Source organism: Chroicocephalus ridibundus, chromosome 17, assembly GCF_963924245.1.
Source record: "Chroicocephalus ridibundus chromosome 17, bChrRid1.1, whole genome shotgun sequence".
Classification (NCBI taxonomy): domain Eukaryota; kingdom Metazoa; phylum Chordata; class Aves; order Charadriiformes; family Laridae; genus Chroicocephalus; species Chroicocephalus ridibundus.
In genome coordinates this window covers 4,073,937-4,091,469 of record NC_086300.1, presented here as the reverse complement: position 1 = coordinate 4,091,469, position 17,533 = coordinate 4,073,937, and the positions used below count along the sequence as shown (strand labels likewise).

Genomic DNA, 17,533 nt, shown 5'->3' with positions numbered 1-17,533 from the left:
CTCCTGCTCCTCGGCAGCCGGAGATTCCCGGTCGGTGTCGGCGGCCGCTGGGGCCGGGCACGGGCCCCGCCTAGCGGCACCGGGGGAACAGGCGCTGCGGGGACAGGAGTGCCACCGGAGGGGTCTCGCACCCCAGGCTGTGGTGCAGCAGAGACGGGAAGGAGCGCAGCCAGGAGGAGATCCCTGGGGAGAGCAGAGGACGCTGCGGCCGGGGGACAGCGGGGCGGCCACGGCCCACGGGTGACAGGTACGGACCCGGCAGCGCCCCGGGACAGCGGCAGACAGAGGTGCGGGAGCGGCCACGGAGCTGGTGCAGACTCGGAGAAACACCACACACATCTCCTGCCTCCGTTTTAACCCAGATGGGCCAGAGTCCCGCGCACTGGGCTGAGCTGGGACAGGTCACACGAGACCCAAGACCGTGGCCCTAACGTAGCCCATGCTAAAGAACAGAAACCATCTGCGAAGCAGAGCACAGCATCACACCACAGTCAAACAGAGCAATGAGGAGAACGCAGGGAAGGAGCAAACGGATGCGAGAAAGGCAGGACCAGAACAAGACGTTGACACTGCGCAGCCTCAGAGCTCAGTATCACACACAAGGGGCTACCTTAAAAGAATTCCAAGTACCTTATTTTAATTCCTTGACATGGTAAAAGTTTACATACTTTCATCTGGCAAAGAGAGCCGAACAAATTAAAAGGAATCAATACAAAGAAACACAAGGGGAAGTGCTGCTTCCAGACAGCAGCTAGAACGCAGTTGGTTTGTTACTGAATATTTATTAGCGGGAAGACTAAGAGTTGACTTACTACAAACAACAACAGAGGAGTCTATAGCAAGGGCCAGTGGCCCTCCACACTCTGGGCAAATCCCTGGGAAACCAGCAAGAGACAACATGGCTCTTAGATGTGGAAGCAGAAGAAACAAAAACAAAGTTAAAAAAAAAAAAAAAAGAGGAGGGGAGAGAGTTCATTCCATTTGTCACTGTTGTTACAATGAGGTTAACACAACTATTAAGGCTACTGCACAATAAGAATATACGGGTGTAACAGCGAGACCCGGGAGACAGCGAGGTTCCTGAAACAAATGGTTTAACGTTCCCTGAATAGGGGACTGAAGTAAAAATACTATAAATAAGAAAATTTTGGAGCCTGCAGCGTTATGGGCCCACTTGCCACGCACAAAAACTGACGCAACACAACCAGTCATTCCCAAAGGGGTTTGTAATGGACCATGAAACGTTCCGGCGGCTTAGAGGAGTCACCAGGCACGAGAGCGTGCCCTTTGCAGGGGGGAAAGACTACAAGGTCTGCAGTGGTAGCGGGTGGGCATGGGCCATGCTCACCCCGCGCACCGCCGCGGCTGGCCTGCTCGGCCCGGGCAGCGGGGAGCACTGCCAGGAGACAGCGGGGCTCAGGCTGACCGTGGGCGGAGACTGTCAGGGCTTTAGCATCGGACCTCCGGCCACTCCCTTCTCTCAGCCTGGGCAGAAGCATCTCGTGCTGAAGGGGCAACTAGGACGTACGTGAAGTAACGTTGGTTTTAGCCAAGAAGAGTGGCTCTAGTCAAATCGCGACCAGGAGCAGAAGCCACCTGAGCTCAGGATCAGCCAAGGAGAGCAACCAGCCCTATTTTCAAGCACCACCTCACGCTCTGCGCTGACCCAGCCAGAACTGACAAGGCAGAGACAGCCGGGGCAGGCTCTGCTGAGTCACAAGAGCCATAAGAGGAGTGCAGACCGCTCAGCAGCGCTGGAGCGTGGCTGCCACCACCAGCCCAGGAGGGGCAGGTTCCCTTGTCCTCGCAGCGGGTCAGCGCAGAGCACCGGCAGCAGAGGGGCCCAGCGACAGCCAGCAGGGAAGAGCGTGAGCTCCTCCACCGCTGCCCCGCCGCCCGGGCTTGCTCTCATGCTGAAGCCTGCCCCATTCCCAGAGACCCCAGTGAAGCCTCCAGCCAAGAGATGGGACAGGGTGAGGGCTTGGTCTCTGGTGTCCTTCCTACTCAGGTAGGAAGAAAGGCGTCAGGAATGTTCCTGCCTGGCTGGTGCTCTCACTCTGCAGTAGCCTCTAGGGCACCCCACAGCAGCACGACCTTCTCATTACCAGTTACTAGAGGGAGGGAGAGCTCCTGAGACCTGAACAAAACCAATCACAAAACTAGGCGATAATTTCTTTAGAGTTTAACTAAGAATGCGATACTATTTCCAGCCAGTTTCCCATCTCGATAGTCACGTAACAAACCAAGGCAATGACGGTCTTTAGTTGACTGAACAGTTCTCAAGTTCAAACGTTGACACTTAATAGAGGGTCTCAGCATTGCTGCTCCGAGGCCTCTTGATCTTCTCAATGTTTTTAAGGATCATGTCATGCAAAGTGACCTGCAAAAAGGGAGAACGGGACTCAGATAAGAAGGACAAAGACATCCAGCATCCAGCTTTCACAATGAGCGCTGGTTAAAAGAGCAGCACTGCTCACCTCGGCACCACCCTCAGCCCCTGCGTGCCATCACACGCCTAGTTAAGGTAAGGGCTTCTTTCAGCCAGACTTTACAGAAGCCACCGCATGTAACACCAAAAAGAGAGGATTTCTTTAGCGATCCCAGGAATGGCTTGCACTGCATGAAGAGTTTGGGGTCACCGGTTCCCACAGAGGTGGAAGGAATATTTTGCGCTAGAATCCTGTGAGCGCTCAGTTAGAAACACCTGCATTTCCGGGAGATGGTGGAGAGGCAACAGTTGGCTTTTCTCGTTAGAGCCAAAACGGAGTGGGGAGGAGACAGGCTCCTTGCCAGGACTAGGTGTACTCATCGGGAAGGGGGAGAGCAGCAGCAGCAGCGGGGTCAAAAAGTCTCTCTCCGCTGCTGTGCGGGAAGCCAGTGCGAGCGCAGTTTTTTCACTTACATATTGATTCCTCAGCTCTGAAATGATCAGGCGCAGACTAATGTACTCCTTCTCATCGATCTCTGTCACTGTGCGGCGGTAGTCCTCCTACAGAGAGCAGACGCGCGGCTGAGTGGCCTGAGCTCAGTTGTGCCTCCCACACACCAAGTGAAGGTCCATCCGTTTACAAAGGAATCCCCCCTTCAGCCTGCCCTCCTCTAACGCAGATATTCCGCATCCTGTACGATCCCCCACCTTTACCCCCCAGACCCTCAGCTCAAAAAGGATAGTGATAAGTGGCCCAAAGAGTCCCAAAAAGCAGCAGCGCATAACGTGTAAATCTCCACTTCCCCGTTTACTTACCACATGAGGGTACTTAGCTATTTTGGAAACCAACTTTGCTCTTGTGATATAATATCTGGTAGGAAAAGAGAGAGGCTAAAGATCAGATAAATAGCACCAAGATTTTTTCTAGGCCCAAGCTACCCTACAAAAAGCTAGGGGACCTTTCCCAAGCACTTTTTTTTTACCCCCAAGAGGATCCCGAAGAAGAGGTCTGTTCTTGCATGCCTACCTAGAAATCTGGTCCAGGTAAGATGCCGCCTCACTCTCCACAGTTCGAAGCTCAGCAACTGTTTCCTCCTGCAGGGAAGACAAGGAAGCCTTTAGCTTCACGCGACTGCAGCTGGCCTTCAGGGCTGCAAAAGCAACATGTCTCAGCAGCGCCAGGTCAAGCTCAGGTTTGGGTTTTAAAACCTAAACCAACCCCATGACTGCAGCTGCTGGATACCATCAAATGAAAGATTCAGAGGAACCCGAGATCCACGTCCCTGGAGCAGAGCTCTCTCCCAGGGCAGGGCACCGAGCCAGCGCTGCCTTACCTGAATAGAAACACCAAAGTTGTTTCCATCTTCTATCCTGGGGATGAGAAGCTGCACCCACATTTTCACCTGCGGTTAAAAGATCACAACACTGATCAATGCCAACATCTCCATAGAAACACCTCTCGAAAGTTTTACCAAAAGCACCCCCAGGACCCTGCCTTTGCCGTGCAGTTCATGATAAACCCCTGCAGGCCCTTCACGCTCATGCAACACTCCTGAGGAGACCATTTCCCACACGGCTGGGACACCACACAAGCCCAGCTCCCCACGGGAAGCTCTCCTGGCTGTGCCACGGCAGCTCTCAGCAGCTGTCTGTGACCGTGCAAAAGGAGAGTGAAGAAAAGCCTCAAGGAAGGAGCCTGCGTAACAGACAGCATCCTCCTTCAGGAGGGGAACTCCAGAGCTCCCCGAGGGCTCAGAAAAGCATCGTTTCCCTACACCTACCACTTTTAGACGCTGCAATACCTTTCCTCATCTACTGAACACAGAAGGGCTGGCTCCTTCCACTCAGAGCAGATTTGCCTCTCCAGGAGCAAAAGCGTCCCACTTTCTCCGCTCGCTCCAGAGCTCATACCCACCGTATTACACTTCTCAATAAGCAGCCTGATTTCTGGTTTCACTTTCTCAATGATGTCCACCAGCTGCTGGTTGCTCTTCAGCATCCCATTGGGCATCACGAACACTTTGGTACCTAGGGGCAGAGGAGAAAAACACCTCGCATCAGCAACGCGTAGGAACAGCTGCACCAGGGGAGCAGCCCGAAGGTCCGCCTGGGCGTCTTATCTCCCGCAAAGGCCAGTAGTGGCCACTGAGCCAGACTATAGCTAACCTGTGGGGAAGGGGAAATTTGACATGGGATAACAGCGATTACCACAAAGGAAGGAGGGAAAAGAGAAAAGATTGAGCGGAGACAAGAGCTCTAGGCTGCTGAGGCTGGGCATAAAGGATTTTCCTGATGCATGTGTATGAGGTGTTTCTGCCTCATCTTAGTCCAAAGCCTGGTCTCTTCCTCCAGACAAGGAGAGCTTTCAGCACAGAGCCACAGGGAGATCAGCTGCCTCTGTCAGCAGGCCAAGCTCAAGCAAGTACTACTTATGTCTATCAGAGAAGTCCTAATTATGCTTCTAAGAGCTGGAACCCGACTCCTCCACAGCAGAACATCCGTAGGTCAGGCTCTGAGAGGCTGCGGGGACAGGCCTGCACAAGCAGCAGCTGCTGTCAGGACAGGGCAAGGGCAGGTTCACGTGATTTCGTACCCCGAAGGCACGGCGCACTGGTTCAGGGGGCAGGCAGCAACACAAGAGACTTGGGGACTCTTACCCTGAAAGGTCTCTTCGCGGTCTTCCAGCTTCCTCTTTTTCATATTTGGCTAAAATATACAAAATGTTTTACTCACAAACTAGTCGTAAGCTATAACAGTGTTGCAAAGGAAACAAGAAAATCTTTAGAGTCCCTGCTACGCTTCTGGTTTCTAAGCACCCTTCTTTAAAAAACAAAGGAGGCCCGCAGAGCACGGCGTTTACTCCAACAGACTTCCCAGGCTCGACAGACCAATTCCTAAAGCCTTTGGGAGAGCCACTGCCTGTTATTAAATAAGAATATCCTACTCCAGCACAGAGCAAGACATGCAGTTTTAATTAACCGAAGCAGGGATCACAGCCAAGATAGTAACCTTACCCCGTCCAGTCCATCGTGGCTGTTTGTGAGAAGAATTGGGTCAGGCACTGGGAGGTTCATGTCCGAATGGATCTGAGTGAGATCGTGAATATTCAGGATAGGCTCCTAGAAAATAAAGCAGATTTGTTATTTAATTATGAACTAAGAAGTTTTGTCACACCAAACACAATGAGCAGACAAAAGACTCGGACCTCCCTCTTATCCAACCATAAAATAAGGATGAAAGAGAAAAAAAAAAAAAAGCCTAACAATAGGCCTGTGACAAGACCTCCCTCCACCCAGGAACAGTGTGCCAGCTCCAGACTGCGATCAAAGCTATCGACTGCCTGCAACGCTGGAGGCCCTGTGAGACCACAGCATCGTGAAGGACATCCCGCCCAAAGTTGCCGAATCCATGAGAAAGATAAATGTGGCGATCACACAAAGAAAACTGAAAAAGGAAGTACCCCCTCTAGAGCTAACGGCACTCAAATGCACACACGCAACCAGCCACTGCTTCAGGCCTTCGTAACAAGGTGAAATACGCAAGAAAATACACAGGACGAGACCTGCCAGGTCGCTTTCAACACGTGGCTTGAAAATGAAAAAAGATACAGAAGACAAGGTATACCTTACCTTAAGGAACCCATCGAGCTCTAGCAGCTTCTTTGGGAAAAAGTTTGCCACCAGGTCTTCAGCCTGAAAGAGAAAGAACAGACGATGACGTGAAACAACGCTGCGAGGTTCCTGCTACCAGGAAAGAACACCGGGGAACCCAACCGTCCCGAGGCAGGGAACAGGAGAGAGCACAGGCTCTGCCTGCTACCGGCCACCACGCCGTGCCAAGCGGAGAGGAGAAGACACCAAGAGAGCCATGAGGCTACGCAACCTCACTGCAGGTGCTGGCTGATGCTCTGAGCACTGCCGAGCTCCCAGGAGAGGCTCAAATCGCGCTCAGGTGTGTCAGACGGTGACGGCCGAGCGGCCTCTCCCCCGGCCTGCCGCGCTCCAGGCAGCGGGACACTCACCTCGCTCGTGATCCGCTCCCTGAAGGAGTCAACCTGCGGAAGGACAAAAGCGACAGTTCAGAGCTCCCTCAGGACGCCGGGCTCGGCACAAACCAGGCGCCCCGTCCCGCCGCTGCGGGCTCGGCCCCATCTCCGCAGGTGTCGCTCTCGGCCTGGCGGGAGGATCCCGCGACGGCAGCTGCGTCGGGAGCAGCCTCGGCCCGCCCGCCTGCCCCGGGCCCCAGAGGCGCGGAGCAACGTGGGGAACCGCACACCGAGCAGCTCCTGCCTGGGGCCGGGAGAAAGGGCCGTCGTGCCCGGGCCCGCGGCCGCCCTCCGCCGGGGAACGGCCCGGGGGCGGCCGCAGCGCGGCCCCAGTCCCGCCCCCGCCCCCCGGCGCTTCGGGGAGCCCCGGCGCATCGGCGGCGGGGCGCGGGGGCGGCGGGGGGGCCGAGCCGTGCTAGGCGGGGAGGGGGGGGGCCGAGCTTGGCGGCCGCACGAACCAACGGCCGGGGCGGAAGGGCCTGGCGGCGGCCCGCAGCGCGGTGCGGAGCCGGCGAGGCGGCGGGGGGCGGCGGCGTGGCGGGGGCGCACCTTGAGCTTCACCTCGGGGTCCACCTTGAGCAGCGAGGCCATGGCGGCGGGGGCGCGTCCGGGCGGGCTCTGCGCGGGGCCGCGCTGCCGCTGCCCCACCACCGGCGTCGCCGCCACCGGAACTGACCTCACGCCGCGCGCCCGCCAATGCCGCGCGCGCCCGCCGCCCGCGTGACCGCCCCCCCCGCGCCGCCGCCGGGTCCTGGCCGCTCAACGCGGGCCGCGCGGGGCGGGGCGGGGGAAGATGGCCGCCGCCGCCTCCCCCCCGCTACACCGCTGCCAGGACCGTGCCCCGCCGCTCGCGTCACGTCCGTCGCGCGGCGATGGCGGGGCGGGCGCGGGGCTGAGCGGAGGCATGGAGGGCCCGCGGGCGGGCGGCGGCGGCACGGCGCAGGTCAGCTTCGTCTGCCAGCGCTGCAGCCAGCCGCTGAAGCTCGACACCTCCTTCAAGATCCTCGACCGCCTCACCATCCAGGAGCTCACCGGTACCGGGGCGCGGGTGGACGGGCGGGGGGCGCGGGGTCGGGGCCGGGCCCGGCTGACGCCTCCTCTCCCGCAGCCCCGTTGCTGGCCGCCGCTGCCGCCCGGCCCGGGGACGCGCCGGAGGAGGAGACCGCTCTGACGGAGGTACGGCGGGGCTGGCCGCGGCGGCGGGACCCCCGCCCTCCCCTCCCGCGGAGTCCCCCCCGGGGAGTCCCGCCCGGTGACGGTGTCCGCTTGCCCCGCAGGAGGCCTTCGCCGAGAACCGGCAGGATGGCGTCTCCCGGCGGTTCATCCCGCCCGCCAGGTACGGCCGTCGCCGCGCCCCGGGCAGGGGGCGACCCCCCCCCGGGACCCCAGCGGCTCCTCGGCAGGTGGTGCCGTCATTTGCATATATGTAAATCACGGTATTTGGGACGCTGCTTGTTAGCCATGGGCTGACGCCGAGCACGGTCCCGGCAGAGCCCCTCAGGAGCACGGCCTGCCCGGCCCCCGCATCCCCCCCGACCCTCGGCCGGTCCCCGGTCCCCATCCCGCCCCTGTTCCACACCCCCACCGCCCCCGCACTCAACTCCCCGTAAAATTCTCTCCAAGAATGATGTCGACAGAGAGCGCCAACAGCTTCACGCTGATCGGAGAGGCCTCGGATGGCGGCACCATGGAGAACCTCAGCCGGAGACTGAAGGCAAGTCTGACGTGCACCGGTAGCATTAGGCACGTGTGAGCGCGGTCTCGGTTCTCCTGGATGCTCTGCGGAACTGAGCCGTGGAGCTTCCCGGGGCGCGGGCCTCGCCAGGCTCCCGCGGGCGAGGAGCTCAGTAAAATCAGAATCTTCAGTTTCAAACCAAGATTTGACCCGCAAAAAGCGCTTTGCCAGTCGAAGGAGCGCAGGCCCGTCTGTTGAAAACCAGCCGGCAGCTGCCCGCGGTGCCAAGGGGACTCAGGGGGGACTCTTTCCGCAGGTCACCGGCGACCTCTTTGACATTATGTCCGGGCAGACGGACGTGGATCACCCTCTGTGCGAGGAGTGCACCGACACGCTGCTGGACCAGCTGGACACGCAGCTGAACATCACCGAGAATGAGTGCCAGAACTACAAGTGAGTGACCGGGGTGACGCGTCCCTTGGCGCCCAGGGAGAGAACGCAGCCCCGGTCTGGCCTTCCGTGGCCAGCGAGAGATGGCCCTGACTGCAGCCCTTGGTTTTCCTGGTCTGAATGAGATGAAAAATGTATTTTTGAGAGTCCTGTGGTACACAGCTGCTCCGGCTGAAGTCTGTGAGCCCATCAGAACGTGTGACACCAGCGCACGGCGCCTGCCTGGCAGCGTTCCCGCGCGGGCGAGGCCTTCCGAGAGGTGGCTGCTGGCAGGAGCAACAGTCCTCGGTCACCCTCTTGCTCCCCCGTTCTCCTGCGTGTTCCTGACTCGTGGTGCAGGATCGACACGGAGAGCTCGGGATTAAGGAGAGGCACACGTGAGAACAGAGCCCTGTCTGCTCTTCTGGTGGCCTGCGCAGGCTGTCACGGAACCGGGGGCTGTTGGCGGAGGCTTCCCGGGATCCTTGTGGTGGTAACCCTGTCCCTCTCCCATAGGAGATGTCTGGAGATACTGGAACAAATGAACGAGGACGATAAGGAGAAACTGCAGACTGAACTGAAAGAACTTGCACTGGAGGAAGAGCAACTGATCCAGGAGCTAGAGGACGTCGAGAAGAACCGCAAGATTGTGGCTGAAGACTTCGAGAGAGTGAGGGCAGAGGCGGAGCGGCTGGAGCAGGAAGAAGCTCAGTGAGTGAACTACAACCGCAGTTTAGGGCAGGGATTTTAGGTAATAGACAAATGAGATTATAACCTGGAGAAACCTGTAAATAATGCCCAAATGCAAGTAGCTTGTTCTTTGCAAAATTGAAGTTGGCCAGACCAAAAAGACCCTAATATACACCGTGTGAGCGATGGCTTCTCTGTAAAAGCCTGCACTTAGCATTTCTTGTCTTGCTTTTATTAAAAGGTATCAGAAAGAATACTGCGAATTCAAGAGGCAACAACTGGAGCTAGACGATGAGCTGAAAAGCGTGGACAACCAAATGCGCTATGCCCAGATGCAATTGGATAAATTAAAGAAAACCAACGTGTTCAATGCAACCTTTCACATCTGGTAACGTAGACGCTGAAAAGTGCCTCAGTTCACTAAAGAATCTGCCACGCGGGAGCATTTAGGTAATGCTGCATTCGAGAGGGACGGTGCTAGCCAGGTCATAGTTGCCCCACGACAAAGCGGCTGGTCACGGCTCCCAGCAGCGTCTGCTGGGAGAGATTTGCGACGCTGTGCAGATGTCCGAGTACTGAAATGACAGTCACTAACATTGTTAACGAACCGGGCCCGACTGTGCCAGCCAAGGGTAGTGCTCTAACATCAAGCTTCACGGAGCAGGTAGCTCAGGGGGGCTGGGTGTTTGATTTGGTGGGTTGGTTGTTTATTGTTAAAAAGAGAACAACTGGTTGGTATTTATATGCACTTTTTAACCAGAGCACCCAAGCCCTCCTTTTGCTGGGTTAGCAGTGTGTTCCGTACCTGTTGGTATGGGGCCCTTGTTTGGTTAGCGCGCTAGAAGCTGTTCCGGCCCCAGTGCGCTTATTTATAATTCCTCTTATCACAGGCACAGTGGTCAGTTTGGCACAATAAATAACTTCAGACTTGGCCGTCTCCCCAGCGTTCCTGTAGAATGGAATGAGATCAACGCTGCCTGGGGGCAGACTGTGCTGCTGCTGCACGCCCTTGCTAACAAAATGGGCCTGAAGTTTCAGAGGTATACGCAATATAACACACATCTCACCTCCGCCCTGGATAAAGACAGACAGACTCATCTGCCTGTGAATCGTATCTCCTTTCAGATACCGTCTGGTACCGTATGGCAACCACTCGTATTTAGAGTCCCTCACGGACAAATCAAAGGTAAGAGACCCTGCACAAATGGCAGGACATTGACCTTGAACGCCACAGAGCCCTGCTCACGCTGGGGGACACAGAAGACAAACTCAGCTCTTCATGAATTTATGGTACAGGGGAGCTAGCTGCCCCAACTTTAACATAACAACATCTCACTCGGTATCCTGTATCGAGCCACTCACTCCACCATCCAGCAGGATAAAACCAACAGGACTCGCAAACCATGCCCCACAGCCAGAGGAAGGCAGCATCATTGGGATGATTGTTGGTGATTAGGAACCCACACCAGCACGCAGCAGGCACTTGCCACAAAACAAGTCACACTTATGTGCCACAAACCATTTCTAAGCATCCTGTGACAAATTTAAGCCTTGCACAAGACTAAAGAGCTGCAGCGACTATATCTAAAATGGAGTGCTTGGGGTGCCTGAAACAAATCTCTTTTCCAGGAGCTCCCCCTGTACTGCTCTGGAGGCCTGAGGTTCTTCTGGGACAATAAGTTTGATCATGCAATGGTGGCTTTCCTGGACTGCGTGCAGCAATTTAAAGAGGAAGTGGAAAAAGGCGAAACTCGGTTTTGTTTGCCTTACAGGTGAGTGTTGCTGTATAACATGTCAAATTAACATCTCCTGTGCTGTCCCGCGCAGCGCTGCTAACCATCCCCTGCACCAGTCTACAGCAACGCTTTCTGTTTGTCCTGTCTCTGTGAAATCGTCTGGCATTCTTTATAATGGGCAGGATTATCACATTTGCTCTTAGTTTAACTGAAATTTAAAGCTAGTTCCTCAGGCGAGGACCTGAGGCTTGCTAGATTTCCTTTAAAAACAAAGTTTTCTGACATAGAATAATATGAATGTCAGATTTAAATTTTAGTACTTGATGTCATATTGAGATCAAATGCTTGCAATAGTACTGCACTAATAAAACTTTGTGTGTGATACAGGATGGACGTGGAGAAAGGAAAGATCGAAGATACAGGTGGCAGTGGAGGCTCTTACTCTATTAAAACACAATTTAACTCTGAGGAGCAATGGACAAAAGCACTAAAATTCATGTTAACTAACCTGAAGTGGGGTCTTGCCTGGGTCTCATCCCAATTCTATAACAAGTAACCATGTAAAGAACTCGTCCTGGCAACTGTAGGGTGTCTGCGTTTCGTTGGAGAAAGTCAGATTAAGATGTCTCTTAATATTAACCAGTACAAAATGTTTACAATACCAAAAATCCACAAGACACTTTATTTAAAATACCATTATTACAAGTAGTATATAGAAAAGCAATATGTAAAGTTATATCATTGAGCTGAACAGAATAATAATAAAAAAAACAGCTATTGAATAGATGCTAAACTGGTACTTCTGGGGTTTATAGATATGCGTATAAATCACTGTCAAACTTCGAAACACCACTGAGTTTGATACTACTCAGTTACATGAGTTAGAAAAGCGAAATGTTACAAACAGTGAATAACGTTAAAGAACTGGCGGAAGCTCTGCTTGGTCATTAAAGGGTAACTACAGTTTGAAATAAAGTATTTTCTAAGTCATATCAGCACTTCTTTGTGCCACTGAACTTAACAAGGTTTGATACTGTTTAAAATACTGTTAGCTATGATGATACTAACTATTTGTAATACTTCCTGCAGCCTGTTCTTGCACAGAGGTGCACCGAGTAAATAATAAAACACTATTCTACACAAAGAGTGCTTTCATCTAGCGTACGCCAGGCACAGCATAAACAGCCCCTGGCACTTACAGGGACGTGCTGAATAGGCACCTGCTGTCGCAACAACTGCATCGCTTTCAAAATTGGTGGGATTCTGTCCTTTTCACAACACTGGTCAACTAGCTGGCTTTCTTAGGGTACGAGCAAACAGGCTCTGAGCACTGGCAAAGAGGGAGCACAGTAAGAAGCAGCCGGGCTGCAGCAAGCTGCCTGAGACAATAAGTAAATTTTTTAAAAAGCAGCAAGTGGAGAAAGAAAGTACAGCCCTGTTTGTAAGGGTGTGCGAGTTGCTTCCAGCAATACAGATTGCCAAGCAAAACACCGTGCACGTTAATGCCTTGTGAAAACAATGACTCTTCTTTTCCAAGGAAACTTATATTCATAACTTAGAAGATGTAGCTCTTACAATAAATCTTTTGGTGCTGAAAGAGATATCTCTAAATGCTACTTGGCTCCTGTGTGCCTCCCTTCACGGCACTACTGCACTGCCTGGAAGGACAAGCTTTCTAATTAGCACCTAACACACAAAATGTTACAGAATAGCTGGGGTTCAAAACCAAAAGTAAAACTAAATTGCCTTTGGTGCCCTCTGCAGTGTCGCAGAAGACAGACTATTGCAAGCAGCGTAACAGTTTGCTACTGATACGCTAGGGACTGGCCACAGAAGATAGTTCTATTTAAGAGTCATAATTCTGTTCTCTGGGGCTTTTGTTCCTCAGTTCCTATAGTGCTGCTTTGGAGTGGCGCTGCCAACAACGTGTTTCAGCACTGCATAAGAAAATTCTAAGATACTTTGTGAAGTAATGCCAGTGATATAGTTCAAATGCTCCACAACCTTAAAAAAAAATAAAAAATGAAGATAGATACTTACAGTGCCTAAGAGACATTAGTTTACAGACATACTTCTTAACCCTCCAAATCCAACGAGAGTAATAGCGCCTCATGGGCGCACTTGAACAAAAGCTGAAACCTCTCGGTATGTTTTTTGTTTTATTTGGTTGGTTTTTTTGTTTGCTTGCTTGCTCGTTTTGGGGTTTGGTTTGTGCCTTTTACTTTTTTTTTTTGTAATTGCTTCTACTAAAGTAGTAAAATGAAGGAGCTACTATCTGTAATAGGCTCTTGGTTATAGCATTGAGCAGCAGTTTGGGCACATTGTCCCATGGGATTGCGTCTCCACCTATGAACAAAACGATGCCTGGGGGGGTTATTCTGAGGAAATCTAATTCTAAGGAAGCTGAGGCGTGAGGATAAGCTCGCACTAGCGCGAGCCCGAGCCCTCCTGCACAACTGCCCATGTACCCCCATCATACTCTTACAAGAGTACACGCGCTTCCTTGCTAAAAAACCTGAAAGATGTCACCCCCCTCATGCTACTCCCAGTAGAGTCTGCCTGTTTTCTTGCTGTGCTTAAACGTATAAACAGCCTTCACCATTTCACACGTAGAATGAATGTGTTTAGAAGCGACTGTACCTGCTTCCAGTGCCCAGGGTTTAGTATGAACACGCTTGTGCTGATGATTCCAACAGCCAAGAGCATGAAATCTTCCTTTACGGTCAGAAACTTTGCTCTGCAGAAGTAAAAGCGTCTTCTGGTGTAAAATGCTGATTTTACAGTTCAGAAGCACCTACTTCTGTAATCGCTATACAGCCTACGGACAGGTTAGCTTATTCAGTCCAAATAAAGCCTGATACTGTTAACTTTCACTGACAGTGCTAAAGCTGCAGTTTTACAATTAAGTTAAACACTTTCCTAGCTTGCCCCTAAAGCAAATGTGGTGAAGCATGTTCCTTTGAACTGGTATATTAAGATCAATAAACAATGCTGAAAGCCCCGCAAATTAAAATTTTTTAAAACTTGCCCCCAAAATAGCATAACGGGAATTATGCTACTATTTCTTAGGGTTTTAATTTCAACTAGTTATCTTAAGCAATAGTCACGTAAGCTACTTACACCTGCAGTTTGCTTGGTGTTGAATTTTCAATGGCAATCTTCAACAAAATGTCGTAGATGGAATCTCTCATAAGATAGGAGAAGTCCAGTAGCTGCATACACATCTGATGCAACGGCTTTGAAGGAAGCAGGCAGCCGTTATGTCCTAGCACAGAGATCATACGTAATCAGCCGTAGGTTTTGAGCCATTACACTGAATTAGAAAGTTTTTAAGCGAGGGATGCAGCTTTCTGGTGACAGCTGCCCTTTGTTTCCAAATACCACAGGTCTTCCTCAATCTCAGTCTAATTTCACTCATTCTGAAGTTCAGGTTCTCAGACCTGGGCAAAGAAAATGGTAAGTCATTGTAGAAAACGTGGCCTTACAATAGGTTTTGGGGGTTTAAAACTCTTTTACTGAATGAGCCATGACTCCAATAACATTCATCAGATTCTACGAAGGAGGAAGTTCTCATCTGAAAAGTAAAGCCTTGGACAATCTGAAAAGTTTCATGTGCCTTCACAGTATGCAAAAATCTGTAATAAGAGACATTCTGGTTCAGATCACTAATAGCTCTATTACGCTCTTAAAAAATTCTTTCCCATTCTCTCCTATTAATACTCCTACCTAAAACCTCTAGAAGCAATTCCACGTAAGCCAAGGGAGTTGACACGTTAATCTGGAAGTGCAGACTTTTTAAAACGGCAAGTTCTGACTCGAGCAATTCCTGTTTAGTGTATGAGTATTTTAAGGATTGTAGAAATTTTAAAGCTGTGTCACTGTTAACTATCTGAAGAGGAAAAAAAGAGACAAATTATCTCCTAGGCAATAAGGGGCTTTCTAAGAACTAAGTACTTCTTGCTTTACTCCTCCCACCGAATTTAAGCGTGAGCCACAGCAGTGGTGATACGGCACGCTCACCCAGCTCTGTTACTCGGCTTTTAAGCTGGCACGAGGAATCCAGCTCGGACCTTCTTTCCCACAGGTTTCCTCTACTCCACAAACCTTCCCCAGCCCCAAACCCTCTGCAGCCACACAATTGTTGACAACCACAGGCCAAGTTTTTCTGCTGCCTGTGCTTTTTTCCCAGTACCAAGAACATTTCCTGACAAGTTGTTACTGGATAAGTGACAATTAATTTGCCCTAAACAGAAGAGATTTAGGTCTCCATTTCAATATCCTTTGCATTTCATTATCACTACTGCCTTCCAGAGAGAAAATCATTTTTTCAAGCGAGATTAATATAGTACACAATTTACCACACTGCTCAAAAGATGCTATAGGAAAAGCTTTGGCTGGCTTACATTATAGTGTAAGGAAAGTTTGCTTGCAAGCTGAATACATGACACAAGTCGCAGGACAAACGTGTCGTATATCTGATCTTTCAGAGAGCTCCAGCTGCTGCCTTGTCCTTGTTCACGACTTTTAACGTTCTCTCTGGAAGTCTTACAGATTTGTTCTACTTGCTTGATCATAAACCTACAAAAACCACAATTCCTCAGAAAACAGTTCTCTTCTGCTAAGGAAAAGGAAGAAAAGCAATTCTGCATGTACTTAGAATATAGGGACAGCTGTTAATTTGAATTAAATGAGTAAAGAGGCAAAGCTCTACACAGGCAAAAAAATTATTCATTGTGCGGATGAGTGGTATAGAGCATGCATAGTGTAACCGTGTGAGAGAAACGGGAAATGCACTGAGCATTCAGGATATTTATTACCTTTCAAGTAACTCTACCGCTTGGTACCTTGCCGATTCGTCCAAGTGCCATTTTTCAGACAAAAGGAATATAAATTCTGCAAAAAAGCACAACAGTCGTTCACTTGAGTCAACTGAAGGTAATTATACAGCTGTTAACCTCCTCAGGAGTTAGCTGTAATTGAGAAAAACAGTCTCACCCACTGTCCGTGTCTCCTTGAAGCATCCAGCCTGATCCGACAGTTCGCTCAGGTACTGTTCATTTTCCGTGGCCAGATGGATCAGCGCGTCCTCAATAATCTCAGGAGCGACCTTGCCGAAGATGGGGTTTGGGTCATAGTACCGGGATGCAGCTCGCTCCTGGGACCCCATTTAGCAGTTCAGGTCAGGGACCTTAATGACAATAATTACTTCAAGGGCAGCACGGTGCTTCCTCACCACCGGTAGGAAAGGGCCCTGAGAGCCACCACTGAGCTGGGCCTTGGGGTCCCAAAGGCAAAACTAGGAGCCTGCAACCCCTCCAAAATGAGGCTGCTTTCAGGAAGGGGCCCACACTGGCCACCGGTGGGGCAGGCCCGAGCACAGACCCCCCACAGGGGCTTGGGGGGGAGCAGGAGGAACCGCCGCTGCCGGGGCCGTCAGGGTGGAGCATGTCCCACCTCAGCGCCTCCTGGTCACGGGACCCCGCCCCGCCAATCAGAGCGCGCCCGACCTCAGCGCCTCCTGGTCACGGGACCCCAACCCGCCAATCAGAGCGCGCCTCCTCCGCGGCCAGCCACGCGCCGGGCCTCAGCCACTCGACGCCCCGCTCCCACTGCGCCTGCGCGTAGCCAGCCTGCCTGGCCCGCCCCCTTCCGATTGGCTGCCCTCCCCGCCCGGATGTGACGTCACCGCCCTGAGCGGAAGCGGCGGCGGGGAAGATGGCGGCGCCGGGGGAGTCGGGAGGGGAGGCGGCGTTCGCGCGGCGCATCGACCCTGAGCGGGAGCCGGGACTTAGCCCCGAGCAGCGCCAGCTCATGGCGCAGGTGGAGCGCGCCCAGCGCCATCGCGCTCTGCAGCGGCGGCTCCGCGGCCGCAACACGCTGCTGGCGCTCGGCATCGGCGCGGTGGCGGTTGGCATCTGTATCCTCTGGGCTGGGCCGGGGGGGCCGCGCCGGGGCTTCTACCGTTGTTTTCCTTAACACCGCCCCCACTTCCCAGACGGCTACACCTTCTACTCGGTGTCGCAGGAGCGGTTCCTGGATGAGCTGGAGCAGGAGGCGGAGGCGGCGCGGGCGCGGGCACGGGCGCGGGCCGAGAGCGCAGCGACCTGATTAGGGAGCGCCCGGCCCAGCCCCGGTGAAGCCCGCGAGTGAGCTGCAGCCCCCGCGGGGCAGGACGGGCTGGAGCACTGGGGGATCGCCTGGCCGTGAGCACGGGGTAGCCGGCCTTGCGAGGGTCTGGGCTGCTCAGTGCGACCCAGGGAAATGCACTGAGGGGCTCCCCTGCAGGCAGGGCTTCCTCCCCTGCAGGCAGCCGCCTTTCTCCTGAAGAGCAGACGGGGACTTGGCCAGGGACTTGCTCTTGCGAAGGGCAGGGGTGCCCAGGTCCCTGTCGCTTTCCACAATAAATACCCTGTCTGGAGACCGCGTCAGCGCCTGTTGTTAAAGCAGTGGGTGGCCAGAGTCCAACTCAGGATCTCACCGCCCACTCAAGTCTCTGCTGAGGTGGGGGAATTTTCTGTTTTATCATGAAC

At 53.0% G+C, this 17,533-nt stretch overlaps 4 protein-coding genes across 5 annotated transcripts; 2 read left to right on the top strand and 2 right to left on the bottom strand.

Moving 5' to 3' along the window:
* Positions 1–615: 615 nt before the first annotated feature.
* Positions 616–7,195, bottom strand: PSME3 (proteasome activator subunit 3). Its single transcript, XM_063354274.1, has 11 exons — positions 7,023–7,195; positions 6,450–6,482; positions 6,058–6,120; positions 5,443–5,547; positions 5,086–5,134; positions 4,344–4,456; positions 3,763–3,831; positions 3,456–3,523; positions 3,245–3,299; positions 2,903–2,989; positions 616–2,380 (listed from the first exon to the last, which is right to left on the bottom strand). Exons 1-11 carry the CDS (start codon positions 7,062–7,064, stop codon positions 2,300–2,302), a joined length of 765 nt encoding a protein of 254 aa, XP_063210344.1. The 5' UTR covers positions 7,065–7,195; the 3' UTR covers positions 616–2,299.
* On the top strand, positions 7,189–13,279 carry BECN1 (beclin 1). 2 transcript variants are annotated; one of them, XM_063354271.1, is made up of 11 exons: positions 7,189–7,507; positions 7,582–7,649; positions 7,751–7,809; positions 8,097–8,187; positions 8,465–8,601; positions 9,094–9,288; positions 9,509–9,655; positions 10,212–10,307; positions 10,393–10,453; positions 10,897–11,039; positions 11,391–13,279. In XM_063354271.1, the coding sequence occupies exons 1-11, from the start codon at positions 7,267–7,269 to the stop codon at positions 11,557–11,559; spliced, it is 1,407 nt and encodes a 468-aa protein (XP_063210341.1). In that variant the 5' UTR covers positions 7,189–7,266; the 3' UTR covers positions 11,560–13,279. The 2 variants fall into 2 exon arrangements, with proteins under 2 accessions (XP_063210341.1, XP_063210340.1); XM_063354270.1 differs by having other exon boundaries at positions 7,197–7,507; positions 10,158–10,307; positions 11,391–13,263.
* Positions 12,888–16,664, bottom strand: CNTD1 (cyclin N-terminal domain containing 1). The gene is made up of 7 exons (XM_063354273.1): positions 15,999–16,664; positions 15,821–15,896; positions 15,407–15,581; positions 14,730–14,892; positions 14,124–14,268; positions 13,644–13,740; positions 12,888–13,007 (listed from the first exon to the last, which is right to left on the bottom strand). The coding sequence occupies exons 1-7, from the start codon at positions 16,168–16,170 to the stop codon at positions 12,888–12,890; spliced, it is 948 nt and encodes a 315-aa protein (XP_063210343.1). The 5' UTR covers positions 16,171–16,664.
* Positions 16,665–16,680: 16 nt separating this feature from the next.
* Positions 16,681–17,421, top strand: LOC134524340 (cytochrome c oxidase assembly factor 3 homolog, mitochondrial). The gene is made up of 2 exons (XM_063354275.1): positions 16,681–16,920; positions 16,999–17,421. The coding sequence occupies exons 1-2, from the start codon at positions 16,719–16,721 to the stop codon at positions 17,109–17,111; spliced, it is 315 nt and encodes a 104-aa protein (XP_063210345.1). The 5' UTR covers positions 16,681–16,718; the 3' UTR covers positions 17,112–17,421.
* The last annotated feature ends 112 nt before the right edge of the window (positions 17,422–17,533 follow it).

Excerpts from the sequence above, each read along its gene's own strand:
- CNTD1 (XM_063354273.1), bottom strand. The coding sequence starts at position 16,170 with ATGGGGTCCCAGGAGCGAGCTGCATCCCGGTACTATGACCCAAACCCC. Across the intron at positions 15,897-15,998 it reads CAAGGAGACACGGACAGTGG|AATTTATATTCCTTTTGTCT; the intron begins GTGAGACTGTTT and ends GCTTTTTTGCAG. Across the intron at positions 13,008-13,643 it reads ACCCTGGGCACTGGAAGCAG|GTTGTGGAGCATTTGAACTA; the intron begins GTACAGTCGCTT and ends TTTTTTTTTAAG.
- PSME3 (XM_063354274.1), bottom strand. The coding sequence starts at position 7,064 with ATGGCCTCGCTGCTCAAGGTGGACCCCGAGGTGAAGCTCAAG. Across the intron at positions 6,483-7,022 it reads ACCCCGAGGTGAAGCTCAAG|GTTGACTCCTTCAGGGAGCG; the intron begins GTGCGCCCCCGC and ends GTCCTTCCGCAG. Across the intron at positions 6,121-6,449 it reads GGGAGCGGATCACGAGCGAG|GCTGAAGACCTGGTGGCAAA; the intron begins GTGAGTGTCCCG and ends TTTCTCTTTCAG.
- BECN1 (XM_063354270.1), top strand. The coding sequence starts at position 7,267 with ATGGCCGCCGCCGCCTCCCCCCCGCTACACCGCTGCCAGGACCGTGCC. Across the intron at positions 8,188-8,464 it reads ACCTCAGCCGGAGACTGAAG|GTCACCGGCGACCTCTTTGA; the intron begins GCAAGTCTGACG and ends CTCTTTCCGCAG. Across the intron at positions 8,602-9,093 it reads AATGAGTGCCAGAACTACAA|GAGATGTCTGGAGATACTGG; the intron begins GTGAGTGACCGG and ends CCTCTCCCATAG.
- LOC134524340 (XM_063354275.1), top strand. The coding sequence starts at position 16,719 with ATGGCGGCGCCGGGGGAGTCGGGAGGGGAGGCGGCGTTCGCGCGGCGC. Across the intron at positions 16,921-16,998 it reads CGCGGTGGCGGTTGGCATCT|ACGGCTACACCTTCTACTCG; the intron begins GTATCCTCTGGG and ends CCCACTTCCCAG.